The sequence below is a fragment of the Haliaeetus leucocephalus genome, unplaced genomic scaffold, assembly GCF_000737465.1.
Source record: "Haliaeetus leucocephalus isolate CR32 unplaced genomic scaffold, Haliaeetus_leucocephalus-4.0 Scaffold626, whole genome shotgun sequence".
Lineage (NCBI taxonomy): Eukaryota > Metazoa > Chordata > Aves > Accipitriformes > Accipitridae > Haliaeetus > Haliaeetus leucocephalus.
In genome coordinates, this window is record NW_010973062.1 from 1,262,612 (window position 1) to 1,286,123 (window position 23,512).

Below are 23,512 nucleotides of genomic sequence, written 5' to 3' on the forward strand. Positions count from 1 at the left end.
GTCTGAATTTTCTTTGTCTTATTTGTTAGAGTAATATCGAAGATGTTTGTCAAATGACTTACAATTTCATAAGCATCTTTTTTTTTTTGGCATCTGCAATATCTGCATGAGTTCTTTCTCTTCTGAGCAATTTAATATCGAGTACACTTCCCTTGATATTGCAAGGCAAATTATTAAACCATTCTCTATAGCCATCCTTCTCAACATTTGTTTGAAAGAGCATCTTGAGAGACTTGGAGCTCTGTGTGCATTGCATATGTGCTCTCCAGTAGAACATTTTGTCTTTTTCCATTTAAATAAATATCTCCTATTAAGTCTTTAGTGTTAAGACTCTTACATCATTTAGACATTCCATCTTTTTGTAAGACCTCCATTTTTCTTCAATATTTCTCTATTTTTTCTGTCAGTTATGGGCAGTTCTTGTTCTCTAACTTTATGAATAAAATGATCATTTTTATTTTACCAGCTTTTAGTTTCTTACAAATAATTGAAATCATTAGAAGAGCAGCTGATGGCTTTCTTAGCTTGTTGGAAACAGAACCAAGCTGAAGTCACCTGAGAATTTTTTGCCTTTTCCTTTTCTACTTTAAGAAAGTGAATTTGCTTTCTACTTTTCCTTGAAACGGAAGAGTGTAGGTGCGTATAAATATGTATGCACACTCACTAACTATGGTGGGCGGACTTGCAAGGTGGCTTTGGAAATACAGAATTAATTTCTCAGTGAAGTTTCTAAGTTGGTTTTGTTGGTGTTTTTTGGGTTCTTCTCCAGGAAAACAGACCCAACAGCTGTAATATTTAAAGTGTAATAGAAGAGTTACTTGTGTTTTTTTGAAATACATTTTTTCCTTTAGGTCTTTGTGCCAGTAAGGTGTATGGGAACAAGTGAAGTTTGAGACATTTGAACTCTCCATCAAAAGCTTAATATTTCTGTTACTAGTACAGTTTGGTCCTTTTGAAATTATTTTTCTTTTCCTCAAATAGTTCAAGTATGTCTCATTTTCAAGATAAGGGATCTTATTCTGATCTCCATTTTTTTTCTATAAAATTAGATGTGATTCTGCTTAGGCTAAAGGACTCATGTTTTCATAAGCGTGCATATTTGCAAGTCAACCTACTCTGGATGTGAAATTATGCAAAATTCAAAAAAACGTTTGAAGCTTTTTTGTATACCTTAAGGAAGAAATAAAATGCTAAGTTACATTTTTAAAAATCTGTGACTAGTCATTCTTAAGGCTTAACTAAATCCCCTAAGTCCTTGCACATATGCTTAACTCTACAGGCATGTGTAGTCCTACAGATTGTGTGAGATGGTACATATTCACAGCAAGTGCAAAGGGAATACTTTAATGGAGGTGTGGTATCTGTTTTTTTACTTCCCGAGAGAAGTTAAGAAGCAGATAGGCCTGCATAGGAAAATTGAATTCCCACATTGTGATGGTAGATGGAAAATACTTTTTAACTCGGTTCAATCTGAACTCTAGTGGTTTTCCATGAGTGTTGAAAGTGCTGTTGGTGATTGAGCTCTCAAGTACTAAAATATATAGGGAAATGCATAAATGCAAGTCCTGTAGAACAAGAGGAATCATCCCTCTCTGCGTATGAATACTCAGTCAGTGTTTTCTTTAGTTTTTTTTTTCCTTTTTGGTATTTCTGCATTTGAAAATAACATTTGAACTGGATGTTTTGGGGTGGTAGAGTTAGTGTGGCTGTGTATGGACAAGAGCAGAAGCTTAAGTATCTCAAAATACCCTGCCCTCCTATTGACTGGGTCTATTTTTAGCCCCAGGGAGCTCAGGATTATTGGAATTGAGAAGTTCCTGATTTATGCATCAGTGAAATTGTTAAATTGATTGGGTGAGGCCGCACACATTCCCAACCAGAATTTTTTGAGGGGCATATGAGGAGGAATTCTAAAGCAGAAGAAAGACTTTCTGCTCTTGTCAGAAACTCTTCCAGAGGAGTATTTACGGCTTAGGTACCTCCACAGCTGCTGACACTGCTGTCTCTGTGGCTATTCTTGCTGTGTGCTGCCACAGCCCCAGACAGTGGCCTGTGCTAGCTTTTCCCCTGCCAAGGTTTGAACAGTATGTAATATCTTCAGGTATCTAATATCAATATGAAGCAGGTGATGTCTAGCTAACCAGCATGCCCACAGTTGCAAGCACATTAGTTTATTAAAATGTGATCTGATCTTTACAAGCATGTGCAAGTTTGATGGAGCTGCATGATACAGAAAATTGCAATTTTTTTTTTCCAGTAGAAGAGGTGGTTGTGGCATCAAGTCATTATTACTATTTTTAAAAAAAAATTTTTTTTTGGTGTGTCGTTTCTGACTCCAGCAAATGTTTGGATCTCAGAGTGTCTACCTGGAAACCAGAAAATCTTTTTGCCCTTGTAGAACCAGTTGCTCAGATGCCTTCTAAAACCATTTGTGTCTTGGAAGTCATATACTTTTCTTTTTTTTCCCATAAGACTGCATATTTAATCCTGAGAGATCATAGAATTTCATCTGCATTTGTTAGTTTTAGCTTGTTTTCTTAAGGAAACACGTTTTGCATAATTGCACTATCCATATTTTTGCCAGTATCATCCTCGCACTCCAGTAACTTTTGAACACCCTGGCCAATTTCAAGCTGCTAGAGGCAGACATCTCAAAGACACATCACAAAGTTCTTACCGGTTATGCAGAAATCAGTGTCTGGGTAGAACAGAGAGATTCAAATTACAACCCCGTTAAGGGAGAGCCTTGAGCTGTGCACTGAGCCGCTCGTGAGCGTGGTCTGCCAGTCACGTACACGTTTTGGCTGGTCCTTCAGGACGAGCGCGGCTTGAGCAAAATTATATTTATGGTGCGAGTTGTTTCTGGGTCTGTAGTTAGGAGAGGTGGGAGGGTGTTCTGGTGGAGAAGGAAGGAGGGAGGTGGGGGTTCAGGGAGGACAGAGGTGGTGGTGGGGAGCTGGAAGCACCCTGGGGAGCGAGGTTAGGAACAAGGGACAGACAGACGTCTGCAAGGAAGCAGGCCTCCCTGGTCCTGCTCCTCGTCGGATAACCTGTCTTTTAAAGGTGATGGGGTGTCCCGTGTCAGATGTTAGGCAGTGCTGTGAGGTGGGGGAGGCATGCTCTGTTCTTTCCCACTGGTAGTATCAATAAATGGCCTCAGTTAACTTCAGATTTGTACGCTCAGCTTCAAGCTGGACTTTACCCATTTCAGCTATTTAAGAAAAAATTAAATAATTTGGCTGGTTTGATGGTGGATAACACTGCTGCTTTGATAGGATGGCAGGTAACCATGGCTGCTGCCTTCCCAAATGTCCTGGTTTTGGCTGAGGTAGAGTTAATTTTCTTTCTAGTAGCTGCTATAGTGTTATGTTTTGGATTTAGTGTGAGAAGAATGTTGATAACACACTGATGTTTTCAGTTGTTGCTAAGTAGCGTTTAGACTAAGCCAAGGATTTTTCAGCTTCTGATGCCCAGCCAGCAAGAAGGCTGGAGGGGCACAAGAAGTTGGGAGGGGACACAGCCAGGACAGCTGACCCAAACTAGCCAAAGGGGTATTCCATACCATGGGACGTCATGTCCAGTATATAAACTGGGGGAGTTGGCCTGGGGGCAGATCACTTCTTGGGGTCAGGGAGTGGTGAGCAATTGCACTGTGCATCACTTGTTTTGTATATTCCAGTCCTTTTATTATTATTGTAATTTCCTTATTGTTATCATTATTATTTCTTCCTTTCTGTCCTGTTAAACTGTTCTTATCTCAACCCATGAGTTCTGCTTTTCTTTTCCCTGATTCTCTCCCCCATCCCACTGGGTGGAGAGAAAATGAGCGAGCAGCTGCGTGGTGCTTGGTTGCTGCCTGGGGTTAAACCACGACACCAAAGTATGAGGTAAAGCGTAGAGGGAGTCTTAATTTAGCTGGTATGGTTTAAAAAAACCTAACATGTATCCCTCAGGGCTTAAACCTGAGGCAGGCACACTAACAGAAGACAACATGACAACGTTGCATGGGGATGCTCCTCCTGTAATGGCAACCTTCGAGGACAAGGAGGTTGTCCAAAGGTGCAGCACAGCTCCTCACAGCTGTGCACGGTGGGAAGACACGAGGCAGCTGGCGTCAGCCCAAACTAGACAGGTTCAGACTGAACATAAGGAAAATCATCTTCATCATGAGGACAGCCAAGCAGTAGATCAGATTGCTCAGAGAGGTTGTGCAGGCTCCAGCCGTGGAGTTTTCCAAGACCCACCTGGAGCAACCTGGGCTGACCCCAGGGCTGACCCTGCTCTGAGCAGATTGGACTGGGAATCTCTCGAGGTCCCTTCCAACCTGAATTAGCCTCTCCTTTTGCCAAAAAAACCCCACCACATTGCGCTGCAGAGAAGTGTCTTACAACTATTTTGGATTGACTGTATAGATTGGGGCTGTTAAATTTATTAGTGGCACTTTTATGATAAGCATGCTAAGAAAGTGTATTGACCCCCATCTTAAAAGCAGAATTCAGTACCTGAGCGAAATGATTGTGGATGTGTTAGTTGATTCTCAGCTTAAGAGATAACAGATAAAAGAAACATTGTTTTGCCTTTTTTTTTTTAATTCAAACATCTTATTTGTATGAAAGATAAAGGTAATTTTAGTAAAAACTAACTCATTATTATGCATAAGCTGTTCCTAGCCTGCGCCTGGATGAATTGTTATTACTGTTGTTAATATTAGAGCAATACTAAAATACTGAAGAAAGCTGTGGATTTGTAAAATATTCAAGACAGAGATGTGGCTGTACAACTTGTAGACAGGAAATGGGTTCTTAGTATTTTAATATGCAAAGTTACGGGATGTTACTTCTGCACTCGCCTCATTTTGCTTATTTTAAAATTATAATTCTTAGCACATACCTAGCTTTTTAATGTGCTCCAGTCTGTGGGCTGTCTTGTGCTATTGATTTTAGGCAAACTACCTATTGTTCTTAACAGGGAAATCTATTGATTTAAAAAAAAAAAAAAAGTCAATGGTGTGACATGGCTTGTTAAGGGATGTGGTTTTGATATTAAGCCAGTCAGGTAGCAGCTCCCAAGACCATTGCCCTCGCGGAAGCGGAGCCACTCGTTGCTGTGCCTGGGTGATGGGCACTGGAGTCCTTTGAGTTCCCAGCTCCTTGGTGCACCCTTTCCCTCTCCCATTTCTTTACTGGAATGAAGCCTGTGGCGCACCCCCAACACGAGCCACGGCATGTTCCCAGTCTGGATAATTAGCAGTAGAAAAGTAGGTTTTCTGCTAAAACTTTCCATTACCTGCCTGAAATGTGGCCGTATGCATTAGGCTAGGCTAGTTGTAGAGGACAAAGGCAGAGAAGTGAAAGGTCAGAGGTAGGTACCATCCTTGTAGGATGAGGAGAGTAACAGTGCTGGGAATTTAATCTGATGTTTGTTTGTTGTTAGTATCTATTTCAGGTAAGGAAACAGCTTATTGAAAGTGATTTTTTCGGGTGAACTCGCATGGGAAGTGCAGAACAGCTTCTGATGTTCTTGTTGATAACCTTCGCTTCACGGGTGGCAGGAGTTTCTAGGGACCAAGTTTCAAACCAATCTGTTTGTGCCCTCAGTTTCAGGACTCTGACTCATATGTGGGAGCAGGTTAAAAATTGTATGAAGCAATTACTTTCCCCGCTGCCTGCCTCATCCTACTGACAGAGTTTGTGCTGCCATGCACTGGTGGGGACTGAATATCTGTGGAGCAGCTCCTGAACTACTGTGGTTTTAAGAGTTGTGGTGAACCCAGCCTCGCTCCAGAGGCTTGATACTGATGCATCCTAAAGTTAAAGCACTCAATTTTGTCTCTGTACGTGTTACGAGGTGGCCAGCTAGCACAGTAGTTTTTTGCAAGAATCCAAAGTGGAGTCTTATTGTAGACGTTGAGCCAACCAACGTGTTGAATACCCCTGCATGTTGTGTACAGTTGCCCGTTCTGCTGTTTGGTTGATTTGTGCTGTCATCTCAGTTGGACTTCGTATTTGGCTTTTTAATAAAGAAAATAACAGGGTCCCGTTTGATGGAGATAACACTACAAGTTTGAATTTTTGTTCTTGCAATGATTGGTAGTTGGGAATCAGCCCTGTTCCTCTCTGAAACTAATCTTTTGTCAGGAGTTCACAGGGACATGGAGCATTTGTTAAAAAAGGAATGAAAAGTTGCTTATAGGCATTTCCTTGCAACCATTCTAGGTCCAAAAAGTGGAAGCGGGTCTCAGAATTTATTTAATTTTTGTAGCTAGGGCTGGATTAATCTGCTCACTATTTTCAGTGCTCATTCCACTGCGGTTTATTTTGGGTCATTTAATTTCAACAAGGCTTGATCTGTTTACAACGCTTTCTATAGTAGCGTGACAGGGCCACACAGCTCTTTTATAGTACGTTCATTGCTAACCAGGAGCTCAAAAAACTAGTAAATGAGGCACAGACATGAATAAGTTTAGAGAGGACAGTACATTTTTGTATGGTTGGATTATTTTGGAAAGTTTTCTGAAATAACCGATCTTTTGTGCGCTGTGGGTTGCTTTGCAGAGCTTGAAGTGATGGTATATAGTAGCCGTGTGCTTTCAGAGGCGAGTGTGGAGGGCTGGCTGAAGGCACTCTTCAGGCTTAAGGTACTTCAGAAGCCACTGTGGTTGAGAGTTGCTCTCAGTCCTTATTTGAGGAGCTCTTTTGTTTCCACAGGTAGATACCTCCATCAGGTAGTTTGATTTGATTTTGCTGCTTTAATTTTCAGATTTGCTCTATGAACCGTTCATATACAAAAGAGATTAAGGTTAAATAGATCTCAGTTAAAAAGGTCTTAATCAGTTGGCCTCATCAGCTAACACAAGCGCATGCTCATTGCCCATGCTCCAATTTAACATTATGAAGGCGATGGCCTTGTTCCCCCCAAATGGAAGAGCCCGCCTTCTTCTGTGTCCATCAAATCGTGACTATTTCTGGTTCTGCTCATGCCAGCTGACGAAGTAACACCCCTTTTGTGTACTTTATTAAATGAGGCAGCATTAGTGACTCGCACAACAGAAGTCAGAAGGAAGGCGTGATGTCCTGAAAATGGCTGCATGGTTGAAACAGCACCAAGAAGTGTTCCTGAGCGCCGAGACCATTTTTTTTTTCTTAAATTTTTAGCTTTCTTGAACTCTTCTGGCCTCTGCCCTTTAGCATACTCCTGAGCAGTGGCCAGGCGCCGTTCAGGAAAGGGCTGTTCTCAATAGTTTAATAGTGTGGAAATAGCTGTTTGCATTCCTGTCAGCCTCGGTGCAGGAGAACCTTCCTGAACATGTTTAACTCACTCCTGTGTAGGTAGTTACTACATCCTTATAGTGGATTAGAGGCAGAATCAGCAGTGTTCCGCTGTCTGAGTAAAAAGTGTAGCATTAACGCTGTTGTTCTGGGCCATTGGAAGCGTATTGAAGGTTTTGTAGCAGTGTGTGTGTGTGTTGTACACTGACTCTGTCTATGCAATGTGTACTGTGTGATGTTCTTGCATAGGGATCTTAATCTTTTCTTGGCTATAGGATATTCCCGCTTGGCTACAAATCGTAAAGCCCTTATGCCAGTGACTGGAAAGTTTAAAAAGCACTTTTTAAAAACATCTCAATTTGGAAACTTACCTTTTACAAGTTGAGTGTGTCGAATGCAGTTTGACTAGTGCTCTAGGTCCTCTGGTCACAGCTTTTAAAATTTTGTGACTGTTTGTGAGCTGTGTCATCAAGGAGCTTCTGATCTCAGCAGGTCCTGCCCTGCAGCTGCACAACCTGCTGGTGCACCCCACGATTTCTCTTTCTGGGGGAAAATGTATCAGCACGTCTTACGCTGCTCTGCCTACGTTTTGGTCAGCACGCAGTGCTTGTAGAGGTGTGCTCCATGCCCACCTCCTCCAGCACAAGCCACCTCATAGGTGACTGCCCACCCATATTTTTATTGTCTCATAACTGTCTAAAAATTGCTTTCAGGTTGATCAGGAGCTCTCCTATTGCTGTGTACCTTCAGATTTAGCTCCACGCACTGCTTCTAAATTTAGGCTGCAAAAGTACCAGCTTGACTTCTGTTCTTTTATACTTGAATGGAAATAGTTCAAAGTTGTGCTGATGTAATAAAAACAGGAGGCCAGAAGGCAGTGAACTGGAATAAGGATGAATGTATGAGAGAACACAAGCAGAGGGTGGCCATTTAGATCCTTACTGCCGTGAACACACAATTATTTTTAATATAATATACTTAAAAGCTGCATTTCTCTTAAAGAAGGTTTAAATTTGGTATTCATAAAGTAATGCCATTTATAAAGAACATTTATGTTATGGTAACACCAGATACTCTAGCCAAGATAGCATGAGAGGCAGTTCAGGCAGTCTGGATAATACTCAGAGTATTAATTGTATAGCAGTGATCTGTACTTAACAGTGAAAATGCTGTTTCAAAGTCTTTCTCTTTTTTTTGTGACTAACAGCCTTAACAATCAATCAGAGGTAGTGGGATGAGGCAGAGCTCAAGGCCATCAGCTCCTCCCAGCCTGCTACATAGTTCCCAGGAACCACCCTGTATTTCATTAGTTCTTGCTTAGCTTATCATGTAATATTTTGCTTGAAGGCATTAAACTATCATCAAAAGCAGCAGACCAATTAGTGTGGCTTCTTTTTCCAGGGTCGTTGTACAAGGGAGAACTGCAAGTACCTTCATCCACCAACACATTTAAAAACTCAACTGGAAATCAATGGCAGGAACAACTTAATCCAACAAAAAACTGCAGCAGCAATGCTCGCCCAGCAAATGCAGTTCATGTTTCCAGGGACACCGCTACAGCCAGTGGTAAGTATATTTCTCTGATGGTGTTAATGGTAAGTAAAGTTGAAGACCATATTGACTTGCAAAAGTTCTCTAAACTAGTATCAATAAAAATAGTCCCCTTCTGTTGACTTAAGGAATTGCCGGGATGCTAGAGATATGTTCGTTTATATTTGCATTTGAAGATATAATGGAGTGTTGCTGTAGATTTGATATATTTTTTTTTTCCCCAAAAAATTTTCATTTTTTTTCCTTTTTTTTTTTTTTTTTAACTTTCATTCAGTTCATGTCAGGTTTAGTCTAGATTTGCAAGATTTTTACCTATAATCCTTCTGGAGGTGAAAATTTGTGTAATAAATAATTTGCTAGTAAGCTATTTGAGTAGGAATGCAAAGTTTCTCAGGAGTTTATGGGTTTGAAGGGCTTTAAATAGTGTTTAATCCCAGTACCAGGAACAAAGGTTAATGTCATTCTGGGTAGCATTTTCTTACATTCTTGAAATCTGAAGTGTCCCGGAATAAGACAGAGAATTGCTGGTGCGTGCACTTTACAAACTCAGCGTTTTATCTTAAGGTGATGCATATGGTGCCTGGGACACTTCAAATCCAGGAGGTGACATAAAACTAGAGTCTTGCATGCATGAGCAGCATCTTTGGATATGCATTAAAATGATCAGTTTGCTCTGGGCTGCCTTTGCAGTTGAGCTCATCGTTGTACCAGACTTCCAAAGCATGGTTAGGCAAGTAATCTGAATTAAACTTTTCACACATGGCTGCTAATGATGTTTTCTCAATCTGAATGCCTACTGTAAGGCATCCCACTGGAGTGGATTTCTTTCTCTAACTTGAGGCATCTGGAGCGTTGGCATCAACTTCTGCGTTGAGCTCCCAAGGTCTGTTTATAGTTTATCAATAAAGACCTGGGCACTTCTGGTTACTATTCACTTGGCTTGTTTCAGACGTCTGCATTTGGATTAGATGATTTGGTTTTTTAACTGCCTCTGCCCTTCCACGGGCTATCATAGGAGCCGAGTGTAAGCATCTCAGAGGAAGACATCTGTATTTGATCACAAGAAGCTCACCTCAGATGCCTTTTTCAAATGTGTTTTTACACTTGAAATATCTGCTGTAAGGTGGGAGGCATGAACAAAAATTGGGTGTCAGGAGTCCCTGAATTTCTGGTAGATGTTCATCAAAATGTATCTTGGTATATTGCCATAATGCGTTTTGATATTTCCTGGTTTTTTTACTGCTTGAGTGTTCACCAAAAAAAGTTTTGATGAAGTAATAGATTCTACCTCTTAGTATTATGAGAAAAATTGAAGTGGCAAAATTATACTTTTTTCTACTCACGCATTTCATCATTTGAACTTTACAATTTCATGATGTAATGCCTTCTGTACTGATTGCTCTGATAGAAGTGCCGGGTTTTATTTCTCTGTTTCACACAAATTGCCAGATTAAGATGACTCAGCCTTGACCAAATGGATGAAAAGTGAAAGAAAATTCCACAGAAGTCATTTGACATGTGGATTTATTCTTAAGATTATATCTGATACAAAGCTGTTATTTATATTTTACATAACACATATTGTCCTCAACATAATTGAACCATTGTTTCATATAAATGTTCATTACTATGCTCTAAAGAATTTAGCTCACACTTGACATATAAACTGGGCTGATCTCTGATAAAAACAGAGCATCATGCACTTTTAATTCTCTAGGGCAGGTAGATGCCATTTCCGTACAGCTGGGTATCCTGGCTAATCTGCTGTTCAAAGCATTTTCTTGGTACTAACTCACATTCATTTATAATTTAGTAACTGGTTCCAAAGACAAAAAAAACCCACAAACAACAAACCAAAACAGAAATAAACCTTCTAGCTCCTATGCTTTCTCTTGCATATTTTCTACATACTGTGCGTGGCTGGCTTCCCTTCTCCAACACAGACCGTGCAGACCACCTTGATGAGAAAGACACTCCTCCTTCGTTAAGTGTTTTTAAGTCTTTCCTTAGTGTTCTGCTGTTGTGTGGTTCATTTCTAGCTGCCGGCTTATTTGGGAACTTAATTTCTGACAAAGCTGATCTGAGATGTGTCCTGTTTTTCCGCATAGTTCTTCCTCATTTATAATTATAGTTTCACTCTCTGGGGTAAACGTCAGCTCTGCAGAACTAAACCACTTTCCGGGTCTGACCGTGGTCTGACCACGGTGATGTTCTGCCTCCATCCCCCATGGAGCTGGTGGTAACAAACCCACCATTCTGCCTTGGAAAGGCTGCGTTTTAGCATCACACAAGTGCTCTTTCTTCTGGTCATGACTTCACTGACTCGCTGTAGGAAGGCATGAAACAGATTTTTAGACGTATCGTTTCTTCCAATCAAATTTTTTCGTAAGATGAACTCTGGCTAAGCCTGAATAATCCCTTTCTAAATATTGTGTCCAGCTGAGATTATAATATTTATTCTGCTTGCCACTGGTGACAGCTGAGCACACAAACATTTGCAAAGGTGAGGTTTTTCGATGTGTGAGCCATAGCAACATATAATTGCAGGAGGTGGCAATATACAGCATGCAAACAGATGGAAGTTACATGCCAAAGAGCTCATTATATATACTCCTATTAGAAATATGGCTTTAATATAGTTAATCACGCTTCACCTATGAAATCTGGTGCTTTGAAAAATAGCCTGTTTTCCCAAGGAAAACGGGTATTGAGAAAAAGCAATAAAGTCTATGTCTATGTTATTTCTACTTTTAGATGTGTAAATAAGCCTGCAATGTAAACTGGACCTCCATAGAGATTCAGGTTCAAAGTAAGACTTCCTTTGCATCGGCAACCTCTTTTCCAATAATAGAGCTACAAAGGCGGTTCTTCGACTGTTACTGGAATGTGTTACGTGATTAAAAGAAGAGAGTATGCCGTGTGTTTTGCCAGCTGTTTGAAATTTTTTCATTAAGAAAATGAATCAGTGCCAGAAAGAACATGCAGAAGACAACTAGTAAGCTCTTGATTAAAGGGTTGGGCTTTTTTTCATCTTGGTCTGTGTTTTCCTTTTGCAGCCCACGTTTCCAGTGGGTCCCACAATAGGAACGAACACGGCTATTAGCTTTGCTCCTTACCTAACGCCAGTAACACCGGGAGTTGGCTTAGTCCCGACTGAGATCCTGCCCACGCCGCCTGTCATTGTTCCTGGAAGTCCACCGGTTTCAGTCCCCGGTTCAACTGCTACCCAGAAACTCCTCAGGACTGATAAACTGGAGGTACTGTAGACACCGTCGTGACTAGAAATACAATCCTCTGTTAGGCTGTGTGAAAGATCCTGGAGGGAGAAACTCTGTTAGAAAGGATGCTTAAATTTAGTTGCTACAAATAAAGACCTTGTAACCAGGTAGGATTTCTACACTTGCAGCCAGTGGTAACTAAACACTGTTATTTTTAAGGTAGTACTTCATTCAGATTTGATACACAGACATGGACAGGAATTTTCATGTTTTGTAAAGTTCATCTCCTCCAAAATACCTCGAGTATACATGCCTGTAAATGTATGCCTCGATGAAATATCTAACAAGCACATTCTTACTGCAGTATTAATTCTGTCCTGGTTTTTATGCACTGATGTTAGGGGAATTTTGTAGCCTTATGGATCGCTATTAGGGGAATGGTATAGCCCTTCAGGCTTGAGTTACTAATGGAGATGTCGAATTTTACCAACCCTGCAGCAGACTGAAGGGGCAAGCCCCCAGCTATGTGCAGAGCCTCCCTGGTGTTGATGGATCTCCGCCTGGCTGGGCTCGGTGGAATCTGTGTTCCAAGTACACGAGAAGGCCAAATGGCTCTTGCAGAAATGAATGGCCTTTCCCAAAAGCCTAAGCAGTAGTATCTAGAGTATGTTTCTTCCTAGGAAAATCCGCATGTTCGTTCTGCCCATTTTTGAAAATTATTTTTAAGGATGCTTTCCATTTTGTTTGTAGATTCCATAAAAACTGCAGCGCATCTGATGCATATCTTCCCCAGGTCTCAGCAAGAGCTCTTCCTTCCCTACCAGCGGAGCTGCAAGAATACAAAGTGTAGTCAGGAAGGGACTGAATATTTTGTGATTCCCAGCTAGTTTTGCAGGGGCAGTTACTTCAGTGAGGATCCTTCCCAGGTGTTTTCTAGACAGGAAAAAGGAAAGGCATTTGGGAATGCTTCTGTTGCATGTCAAGTTCCTTTAGCCGCTGTGCCGCAGAGCTACCTGAGGACCCGAGCATGTAAGGGTAAAATAGATGCATTTCCCTCTCCCAGAAGAAGACGAAGCGTTTATTAAATTGAATTGGCCGAAAAACTTGAACTGACCGGGGAAGGGGGCAGGTCTGTCTTTTGGGGGCGCAGGGCTCTCCCTGCCCTTTGGCGTTGCGCCGAGCTTTTCCCCTGCAACGCGTCTTGTTTTGCGTGTAGGTGTGCAGGGAGTTCCAGCGGGGAAACTGTGCGCGTGGAGAGACTGATTGCCGCTTTGCGCATCCAGCAGACAGCACAATGATTGACACAAACGACAACACCGTAACCGTGTGTATGGATTACATAAAAGGTCGTTGCATGAGGGAGAAATGCAAGTATTTTCACCCTCCTGCACATTTGCAGGCCAAAATCAAAGCGGCGCAACACCAAGCCAACCAGGCTGCGGTGGCAGCCCAGGCAGCTGCGGCAGCTGCGACTGTGATGGTAAGTGCTGGCATATATGGCTGCCTTTTTTTGACAGAAGCTCTTTGATGCCTATTTTGCTTCAATTTGATGCTGTTTGCTTATACTTTCTTTTCTCTTTTGCCTCTTTTTTTTTTTTTTGGTAAAAGATAAGAATTTATAAAATTATTACTATTGCTTGATGGGAGGAAGCACTTTTTTTCTTTATGCCCTTATTTTAATGCTGTATTTCTAGCCAAGAAAGTGAAGCAAATGACACTCTATACCACTTCTGTTCTCTGCCTTGATGATATGTTAAATTTGCCCCTAGTATCTTCAAACAGAAACAAAACTGATAAGCCTCAGCGTCCCCTGGAAAACAGGGGCACATACACTGTTTTAGCTCTTTGATGACAGATACCCATGTGGAAATTTGGAAGAAAAGGAAGAAAAGCAAAGAGCGAGCTCTTCCCTCAGAGATTGGTGGTAGAAAAGAAACCTATATTAAGATTCCACTCACCCCACCTTAGATTTTGGACAGCTAGATATCTGAGCCTAGCCTAGCCACCTTGGTCTCACTTTATACGTAGTGGAGAAAAACCAGCACATTCATCTGATCTACCATTAGTGCCTGTCTGAGGATGAGAAGGAACTGCCCTCTGTAGGTACACATCTTTCCCCACTGACTAAAAAGCGTTGACTATATCTTTTTGAACTTTGGTTGGATGAATCTCACACCTAGAGACTTTTCTTGCCTCTCCTACTGTCATGGGCAAGTTACTTGAATCACAGGGTTTAAAAGTAGTAAACTAAAATGGGAATCATTAAGAAAAAAACATAGTACGTACAGTCAGAAGAAGAGATTGAGAGCTTTCTATTTTCAGATATTTCAAGCTCTTACTTAAAACTGTTCAGACAAGTCAGCCTATCCATTTACCAGTATTGGATCTCTCTTACGGTTGCTACCAGGAAAGTTGATAAATTTAAATAGAGTGGTATTGATAAAGTTAAATAAATCAAGCATGCAGGATCTGACTTGGGAGACAAAATTGCTGGCAGCAAATCAAAGAATCATTGTCTTCGTTGCTGGCATTGGACGAATAATTAAGCAGATGTGGTTTGTGGACTTGTGGGCAGTGCATACAATAGTTATAGACAATACAGTTATTCTCTGGGTAAAAAGCCTACCAGAAACACAATACAGTACAGTATATAACTACCCCAAGCTATTGGATTTAGCAAATTAGCAAAGACCAGACTTTCTGAGGGACAAAGGGTAAGTTATGCAAGAAAGTAAACCTCCAAACAGAAGAACATTTCTTGAGTTTTAATATTCTTTCCCTTACAGTATCCCCAGTCTCTGTTTCAAATTGGATGACTTTTAGTTAAACTTCCCTGTGCTTGCAGAAATTGAATACCATCTGGAAATTAAAGCAAAGGAGATTATTTTTTTTTATTCTAATTAGCTTCTATTGTGCAATATTCATTGTCAGTTTAGAGAATGTAGTATTTCTAGGCAGTATACTAAAGAAGAAAGGAGAGAGATGAGGGGATTCATTTTTTGCACTTCAGTAATGGTTGAATATATATCCTGTGATTTTAAATAAGCTGTCATTGAAGTTGCATTAGCCTCAAAGCAAGATGGAGGAGCATCTTTGGAAACACAGAATTGAAATGTTAGCATTCTTATGTCCCTGGAGAAGGCGGCAGGGACCTGTAATTCAGGGTGACTTTTTGCAGAAAAATATGTACAAAATAATGTGTTTTAATGGCATATTTAGACTATTAAACAGAAAAGATTCTTTACAATCCAACTATTTTTTGTTTAATATAGATTTGAAACAATCAGGGCGAATGAAAAATCACCAGAATGGCAATAACAACAAAAAAGTGGTAGAAAAGACACATGCCTGCAAGGCCACCCAAGAACGACCAGGAATACTCAGTTGGATCTAGAGAGCAAAAGTAAGGCAGAAATACAAATGCTTACCTGTAGGGTTCACTTGCAGGTTGCTCCCAGGTTGAAATTGTGTCTGAGAGGTTTTTCTTCCTGGGGGAGCTGGCTGCATGGCTCTGGTCCAGAGGGTGCTTGTGGATAGGGTTAGAGCACTGTAGGCAAAGCTTATAAGACCATTGAAGGTCAATGAATTCTGCTGTCTGGGACCTTGCGGAAAATGCCCTGTCTGTATTTCTGTACACTGAAGTTTAGGAATTTTTACTTGGATATCTTAGGTGACCTAATCGTCTGAAGTAAAAAGAAAGGGGAAAGACACTGTGAAGGATACACTGTGTAGACCGTGTACAGCTTAAATGTAAAGTGCATTAGAAGACACTGTCATCTGTCATTGTACTTGGGGAGCTCAAAATACTTATATGGTGCATCAGAGAGCATAAAAAGTCACTGAAGGATGTACAGCCTAATTTAAAATGTGAGTTCATAGTTGGTGTTGCAAGGTACCTCCGGAGATCGTCTAGTGCAATCCCTCTGCTCAAGCAGGGTGAGCTAGAGCAGATTGCCCAGGACATGCCTGCTCCATGGTTAAATCATGCTTATAGTAAAAAAAAAAAATTTCTTATATTTAAATGGAATTTCTTGCATTTACATTTGTTCCCACTGCCTCTTGTACTGTCACTGGGCACTGCTGAGAAGAGTCTGGCTCCGTCTTTACTCCCCTGTCAGGTATTTGTATACACTGATGAGGTCCCCCTGCATCTTCTCCAGGCTGAACAGTCCCACTTCTGTCAGCCTTTCCTCATATCAGAGGTGCTCCAGTTCCTTAATGGTCTCTGGGGCCCTTTATGGGACTGTTTTCTAGTATGTCCGTGTCTTTCTTGCACTGGGTTGCCCAGACCTGGTCGTAGCGCTCCATATGCGGCCTCACCAGTGCCGAGTAGAGGGGAAGGATCACCTCCCTCAACCTGCTGGTGATGCTCTTCCTAATGCAGCCCAGGACGCTGTCGGCTGCCTTTGCTGTGAAGGCACATTGCTGGCTCATGTGCAACTTGGTGTCCACCAGGACCCTGAAGGCCTTTTCTGCCAAGCCTTGGTGGCCCCCAGCAGGTACCAGTGCCTGGGGTTGTTCCTCCCCAGGTGCAGGGCTTGGTATTTCTCTTCATTGAACTTAGTGAGGTTCCTCTGTGCCTCTTTCTCCAGCCTTTCCTGGTCCCTCTGAGCAGCAGCACATCTATTTTGTGTATCAACCACTCACCACTAGTCACTGGCTTCCAGCTGGACTTTGTGTTGCTGATCACAACCCTTTGAGCCTGGCAGTTGAGCCAATTTTCAGTCCACCTCACTGTTTCCCATTTAGCGTGTACTAAATAAGTTTGTCTATGAGGATGAAATGGGAGACAGCGTTGAAAACCTTCCTAAGTCAAGAGAAACAACACCCATTGCTCTCCCCTCACCCACTAAGCCAGTCTCATCGTAGAAGGCTGTCAGGTTGGTTAAGCACAATTTCCCCATCATAACTCTATGCTGACTACTCCCTGTCACCTTCTTGGCTTTCGTGTGTTTGGAAATGGTTTTCAGGAAGAATTACTTGATTGCTTTCCCAGGGACTGAGGTAACATTGACCAACCTGTAATTCCTCAGACTTTCCTTCCTGCCCTTTTGAAGATAGGAGTGTCATTTACTTTCTTGCAATCTTCAGGAACTTCCCTCGGTCACAGGGACCTTTCAAAGATAATTAAAAGTGGCCTTGCAGCGATATTGGCCAGCTCCCTCAGCACCCGTCGGTGCATCCTTTCAGGTCCTTTGGGTTTGTGTACATCCAGTTTGTTTAAAGGTTCCCTGGCCTGATCTTCCTGCTCCCAGGGTAAATCTTCTTCACTTCAGACTTCCCCACTGGTCTCCACTGACCTGAACACCAGTCTTACCAGTAAAGACTGAGGTGGAGAAGGTGTTCAGTACCTCAGCGTTCTCCATGTCCTCTGTCACCACGTCGCCTGCCCCATTCAGCCATGGGCCCACATTTTCCCTGGTCTTCCTTTTGTTGCTGATACACTTGGAGAAGCCCTTCTTGTTGTCCTTCACATCCCTTGCCAGATTCAACTCCAGGTGGTCTTTGGCTCTCCTAACCCATCCCTGCATGCTCAGGCTGTGTCCCTATTCCTCCTGGGCCATCCATCCCTGCTTCCACCTCTTATGTTTGAGTTTAGCCAGGAGCTCCTTGCACATCTGTGCAGGCCTCCGCTGCGTGGATCTTGCTCGTATTCCAGGAGACATTATAGCGTACCAACGTGACGTATGGCAGACAAATACTATGCCTTAGTATGCTTGATCATTTTTATTATTATCTTTATTTCCTTTCCATAGCCTTTTCGTCTCCAGTCTGTAGCTATTGATATTTTTCATAGTTAGTTATGTAGGAGATCAAATGTTGAGCAGGAGATAACCTGATGAACAGAAAAAGGCAAAGGAGGTTTTACTATCAGGACAAAATGAAAGAAAAGATGAAGGTGGGAGAGAAAAATGGTCGGTCTGAAAGCCTGAAAAGAGGGAGAGACTGCATGGAAACAAGGTTGATGAGTAGGTCTAGAAACAGATCAAGTTAAGCCTTCATGCTGGGAAGACTGTGAGACTGAACTTGCTATGGAAGATGAGGGGAAAGCCAGCAAAAAGCTTCCAAATAAGGAGGTGAGGTTAAGAAGAGCATGGAGAAGAAGTGGAGAAAGGCAATCACAAACACAGAGATAATAAGTTAACAAGTGAGATCAGATAAGATCTGCATTTGGATAATAAAGGTAATTAACTGAAACACTTTACTCTTAACGATGTTGATTTGAATTTGTGGACTTCATCATCGCGTAATGCTGAAATTAGTCGTAATGCTTCACCTCTGTGTAGACTTCCATCCGTGGTGGATGCAGAGTGGATCTGAGGCTGTGCCCTCTGCGGACAGAGTGAAGTACTCCACGGGGGTACCCATGGGGGATACCACATGTTGGCTGCACTGTGCTTGGACACAAGAAAGCTCTCCAGATCCTCACTTTGCACCGGGTATTTCTTGTTATGTCTGAGTCTTGGACCCAGGCAGATGAGCAGATCCTGTAGATCAGGGTATGTAATCCAGAAACGTGCTGAAGGAGAGATGGGGACGGTGTTGGGAAGCCTCACGCAACGTAGGTGCAACAGAGCCAGGAACAAGGAGTAGGCAAAGTGAGGGCTCTCCTGCAAAATACCCTGTTGGCACTAGGTAATCCTGTGACCATAAGCTGCTTGTAGGCATTTTGTGCCTTGTCCTCTTTGGTTTTTTCCACTTTTGTTCCTCATTTCCACATACTGATGTCAAGATAGACATAATCTGTATATCCTAAAAAGAGCTAAATATCAGCCTGTGTTTAAAAAACAAAAGTAAAAATTCTGATTTCTAAGTCAATCTTCCTTTCCTTTCTAAAGGTTTGTAAGAATTATTTGTACTATAAAACTTGGAAGTAACATTTTATATGAGAAGACTTTTTACAGAATGCCATCATATCAGCCATAAGTTCGATCTTATTATGGAAGTATACATAAATGTATATGCCTATGTACTATGCTTAAATACTTTCTTTTAAAGAAAATTAATAATGCTGGACGAGTATCGTAACTCATACGTTAATGTTCGCTTACGCACCGAGAGCAGTATTTTTACTCCCTGCTCCTGAAGCTAGAACTGAAGGTTGTAGGAAAATCTAGAAAATGTTTTAAATTCTGAAAGACTTTTTTCCCTCTCAATGTAATGTGGTAAGTTACAAGGAGAAAAAAATTCTACAAAAATGACCCAGCTGTAGGGGGAAAAATAAAAGGAATTAATGATAAGTTAGTGTAACTAGACCTATTATTTATTCTGCTTTGTATTGAAAAAGAGGAACCTCTCATTTTGAACCCCAAATCTATTGAATGATGCACTTCTCTTAATTAAAAGACCCTCACTTTGCAAGCACTGATATTAATAGCATTTGTAATGCATTACAACTTTCACTAGTGCTTTGTATTTGAAAATGCAGCCTTCCAAATTGATGTTTCCGCTTTAAAATGTGACTTAACTAACTTATCAGGAATTCTTATAGGCGTATCCTTAAACTTTCTGCATCTCTGTGAAGTGTTTATACGATGCTTAATAGTGTCTGCAAGCTGCTGTTTTACTCAACTTTCCTGAATTTCAAACATCTATATTTTACTCTCTTATATGCTTTTAACTAAGGTATAGTAGATGCATTTTTGCTTCGGTACTAATTCGAAATGTAATATTCATTTCTTTAGAAGACATTTTTGTTGTTGTGCATGCCTAGTGTTTTGTATGTTGTATATTGCATTCAGAATATTTTTTTCCTTCTCACCTATCCACAAATGCAATGCCGTTCCCATGATGCACCTCTGCTTGCTGTTTACCTGTATGTTAATTCGCTTGAATCCCATTGGCCCACTGCCATCATGTGCTCGCTGCCTGTTATTAAAAGACTCAGTCGACTGCCAAAGCAATGAAGCGACCTCTCGAAGCAACTGTAGACCTGGTACTTTGACCTTTCACCTTTTGCTTTGCATGTAGCTTTTTTTTTTTTTTCAGAGAAGCAACTAATGAAATTTGTATCGCTTTACTTTTGAACATCAACCGGAAATGATTTCACATACTCGTTAATTTACCAGAAACTCTATTTATCCATCTCATTCTCATACGTAATAAATGCAGACGATTTAGTTTGGTTCCTAACATGGTTTCATTTTTTAAATATCCTCTCATGAGAAGTCGAATTGAGATAAAACTGCTTCTGTAATTGAAAACGCTTAACGTAATCCATTAATCTGTATAATAATAGGAAACGATATTTAAATTGAAAAAAGAAAATACTTGGCAATGAAACACAAGTGGTTTTTTCTCCCTATAATATTTGAAAACCTACTTAAAGGCAATGCCATTTTCGTTGCTTTAAAGGCCTTTCTTTTCAGTAGTTGTGCTGCTACAGTTTTAGGTTAATAGTACCATGCTTTTGCTATCAATAACAAAATTTCACTCATTTTACATTGCTGTGCTTTGAGTTAATATGCATGGCGAGGCATCTTTAGCCGCTTTAAAAAATAATAAGTTTTTGTATTTATGTATATGTTACGGACAACGTCTTAAAAATGACGCCATTTTAACTAACTTATTTATTTACAGGCCTTTCCTCCCGGTGTTCTTCACCCTTTACCAAAGAGACAAGCACTTGAAAAAAGCAATGGTGCCAGTGCCGTTTTCAATCCCAGTGTCTTGCACTATCAACAGGCTCTTGCCAATGCTCAGTTGCAGCAGCATGCAGCGTTTATCCCAACAGGTATGTTGTACCCACGCTGAACTGATTTTGTGTTCCTTAGGTAGCCTCCGTGTCAGGCAGTTGCACTTAACAGAAGGTTTTATTACGCTCCCTGCCCTACTTGAGGTGAAGTCTGCACAGATATTTACACGTTATTTTAATTCTTCCTGCGAAAGTATGAGAATTCAAGCAGAAATTTCAGTGTGCTGTTAGGCTGCTTTTCACATTCATAGCCTCGTTCATCATTGTCCGGAGTTTGCCCCTTTTTTTCCCTACCTCAGATTGGCTGTATTTTGACTTTTATCTGCCAGCGCTCTCCTAGGAGACGAGAGGGCAAAGTTCCGCTAACAAAAATGCTGGGAAAAGCGTCGCCCTTCAGCGATGCCACGGGAAGCGTGCCGTGGCCGAGGCGCATCCTCCCGCTCCCTCGGCCGTGGGGATCACCCCCACCGCGCACGAGTGGGGCGAGGAGGGGAGCTCCGGCCATAACCTTCCCGTCGGTACCTCTGCGGGAGCGCTGGGAAAACACATCGCTCCCCGCAGCTGCGCTCATGGGGCTTCGAGGCATCGGGCGCCTTGTCGTGGTTTTCGTTTTGGAACGCCACCGGAACTTTTCCTAGCATTTGCGGCTAATAGCTGGGGTTATAATTCTTCGTAGGGGTGATCCGAAGACAAGGGAACGCGATTTGCATTTCAGTGCTTGGAGCTCTGTGCAAAACAGAGAGCGTTGAGAGATGGCTCGAACTGCACCGTGGCTGGTGGCTGGGCTTCTCTTTAACGCTGCGAGAGAAAGAATGTGCTAGGTGCTCGTGTAAACCATAACAACGTAACCCTCTAAATTAGGTCAGTCGCCCCTACTCCAAACTTCCCAAAGGTAAATATCCTGCCTAATGAATTCTGTGATTTCATTTGTAATTAACAAATTACGTATTTTAGTATCAGAATGTTATTGAGTGTGAGCTTCCAGAATCGTTTAAAACGACGTGTTTGCGAATGCGCTTGACATTTCAGCGATGTTATTTTAGTTTATAGAAATAATGTCGGTTAAACAAGGAATGAAACGCAACACACGATGATTTCCCAATCTATCAGCATTCCCATATGTTTTTAAAGATAAAAACAAACACAGATGGCTTTGACTTCATGGAATTTTGCTATAAGGCCTGAGTAACAACCTTGGAGCCTGCCCCTGTATTTATAATAGTAAGTTATAGCATGCCGTATTTTTAGCACATTGGAGCACCAGAATATCTGTGGCAGAAAACATGCTGACGTTTATGGGAGTGTTTGAAAAAAAAAAAAAAATTGTGAGACTGCCTATTGGGACGTGAATGGAAGACTGCCCTGTGCTTACGAACATACAGAAATTTCCACAAATTTATTTTACATTGTAACCCTGAGAATTTGCAGTATGATATGCATTGTTCCTTCCCTTAAGCACTGCCTTTCAGGGCTTACCGCTATTATTTGCAATTGCTAAGGATTTTAAATTAACTATGGAAAACACAGTAGTTTAAACCTGTTTCAGTGAAATAGCATTTGGATATTTTCCAGACTTTTGGAGTGCTCATGCTTCCTTAAGTAGCTCATTCTTGGTGCTTTTTATTGTCCATCCCTCTTTTCAACTAATGGTTGTAATTATAGTTTTATCTTACAAATTTCTGATGGTAGGAAGGGTGGATCTTAGAACCAAACCTTAAGGGCCAGGCTGTTGGCAAGCCCCAAAACAAGTGCATGAAAAAAGAAGAAATAAAGGGGTAACATAGCAGATGGAGCCCAAGCCCAGAGCAGAAAACCTTTCTCAAAGTGCTGAACCTCTTGCTCTTTGCGAACGTCATCAGCACCTAGAAAGGATGTTAGAGAGAGGAGTGGGGTGTGGGAGGAGGTTAGGAAGGGGAAACCCCCTCTATGTGAGTGGGTGTCACGAGCTTTTCGTTAAAGATGCTATGTCTGATAATCCCACGTTTCCTGGGAAGGCTGGATTTGGTGGGTGTAAGGGCTGTCATGCCACCCAGGTCTGAGGAGCAATGCATGACATTATGTGTTGGATTTTCAATGATTATGTGATATTTTCTGAACTGGTATAATTTTCAAATGTGTTCCTTGTGTGTGTGTGTGTGTGTTAAGTTAAGTTAAAATTATAGACAAGTTTTGCTGCTGGAATATATATAAAACTTAATTGTTTTATATAACTTCTCTGCTTTCTTAACCACTTGCTCCCCTAACAAAAAGTGTGGGGCTTGACTTAGCATGGCTTACCTCCAAAGTTCTGCACTTTGTTTGTTTTACATCAGTTTGATTGCTTTGTCACCTTCTCCTTATTGTTTGGTGAATGATCTTAAAAACAACAGATCTTTTCTCTCTTCCCATTGCTGTTTGTGAGTGTTTCTGTAGCCTCTAGAGGAGGAACTTTGTGTATTCTCTGGGGACTGTTCTTGGGTAAGGTCATTCATAGTTACACTGCTACTGTGATGGTCCGATAAGGGGCTGCGGTAGTAACGAAGCAGAAATACAGGAACCATATTTGACTTTGTATCAAATATGCATGTACCTGGGACTAGTCTCCTTACCTGTTCGCCTTCACCAGCTTGCTATATGCAATTTTCTACTGAAAATACACTGGTTTGTTTTCTTTTTTTTTTTTTTTTTTTTTAATTTGGTCTTCCCAGAAAGGTTAAAGGTGGACTAGGCACCAAAACTAAACTGCATGGCAGGCGAGCAGTCCTTCAGAGCATCTTTGAGGTACACTAGGAGCCTTTTGC

General features: G+C 41.4%; 1 protein-coding gene across 8 annotated transcripts in view; it reads left to right on the forward strand.

Annotated features, from left to right (window-relative positions):
- MBNL2 (muscleblind-like splicing regulator 2) overlaps positions 1 to 23,512 on the forward strand; it is a 72,680-nt gene that overhangs the window by 28,829 nt on the left and 20,339 nt on the right. For 3 of the 8 annotated variants that reach the window (XM_010578281.1, XM_010578283.1, XM_010578282.1), the window contains exons 2-6: positions 8,670 to 8,834; positions 11,876 to 12,076; positions 13,254 to 13,517; positions 19,920 to 19,973; positions 20,618 to 20,771. In XM_010578281.1, the coding sequence (XP_010576583.1) occupies positions 8,670 to 8,834; positions 11,876 to 12,076; positions 13,254 to 13,517; positions 19,920 to 19,973; positions 20,618 to 20,771 (838 nt within the window). The remainder of the gene's footprint in view (positions 1 to 8,669; positions 8,835 to 11,875; positions 12,077 to 13,253; positions 13,518 to 19,919; positions 19,974 to 20,617; positions 20,772 to 23,512) is intronic. The other 5 variants (XM_010578286.1, XM_010578285.1, XM_010578288.1 and 2 more) reach the window with 3 other exon arrangements.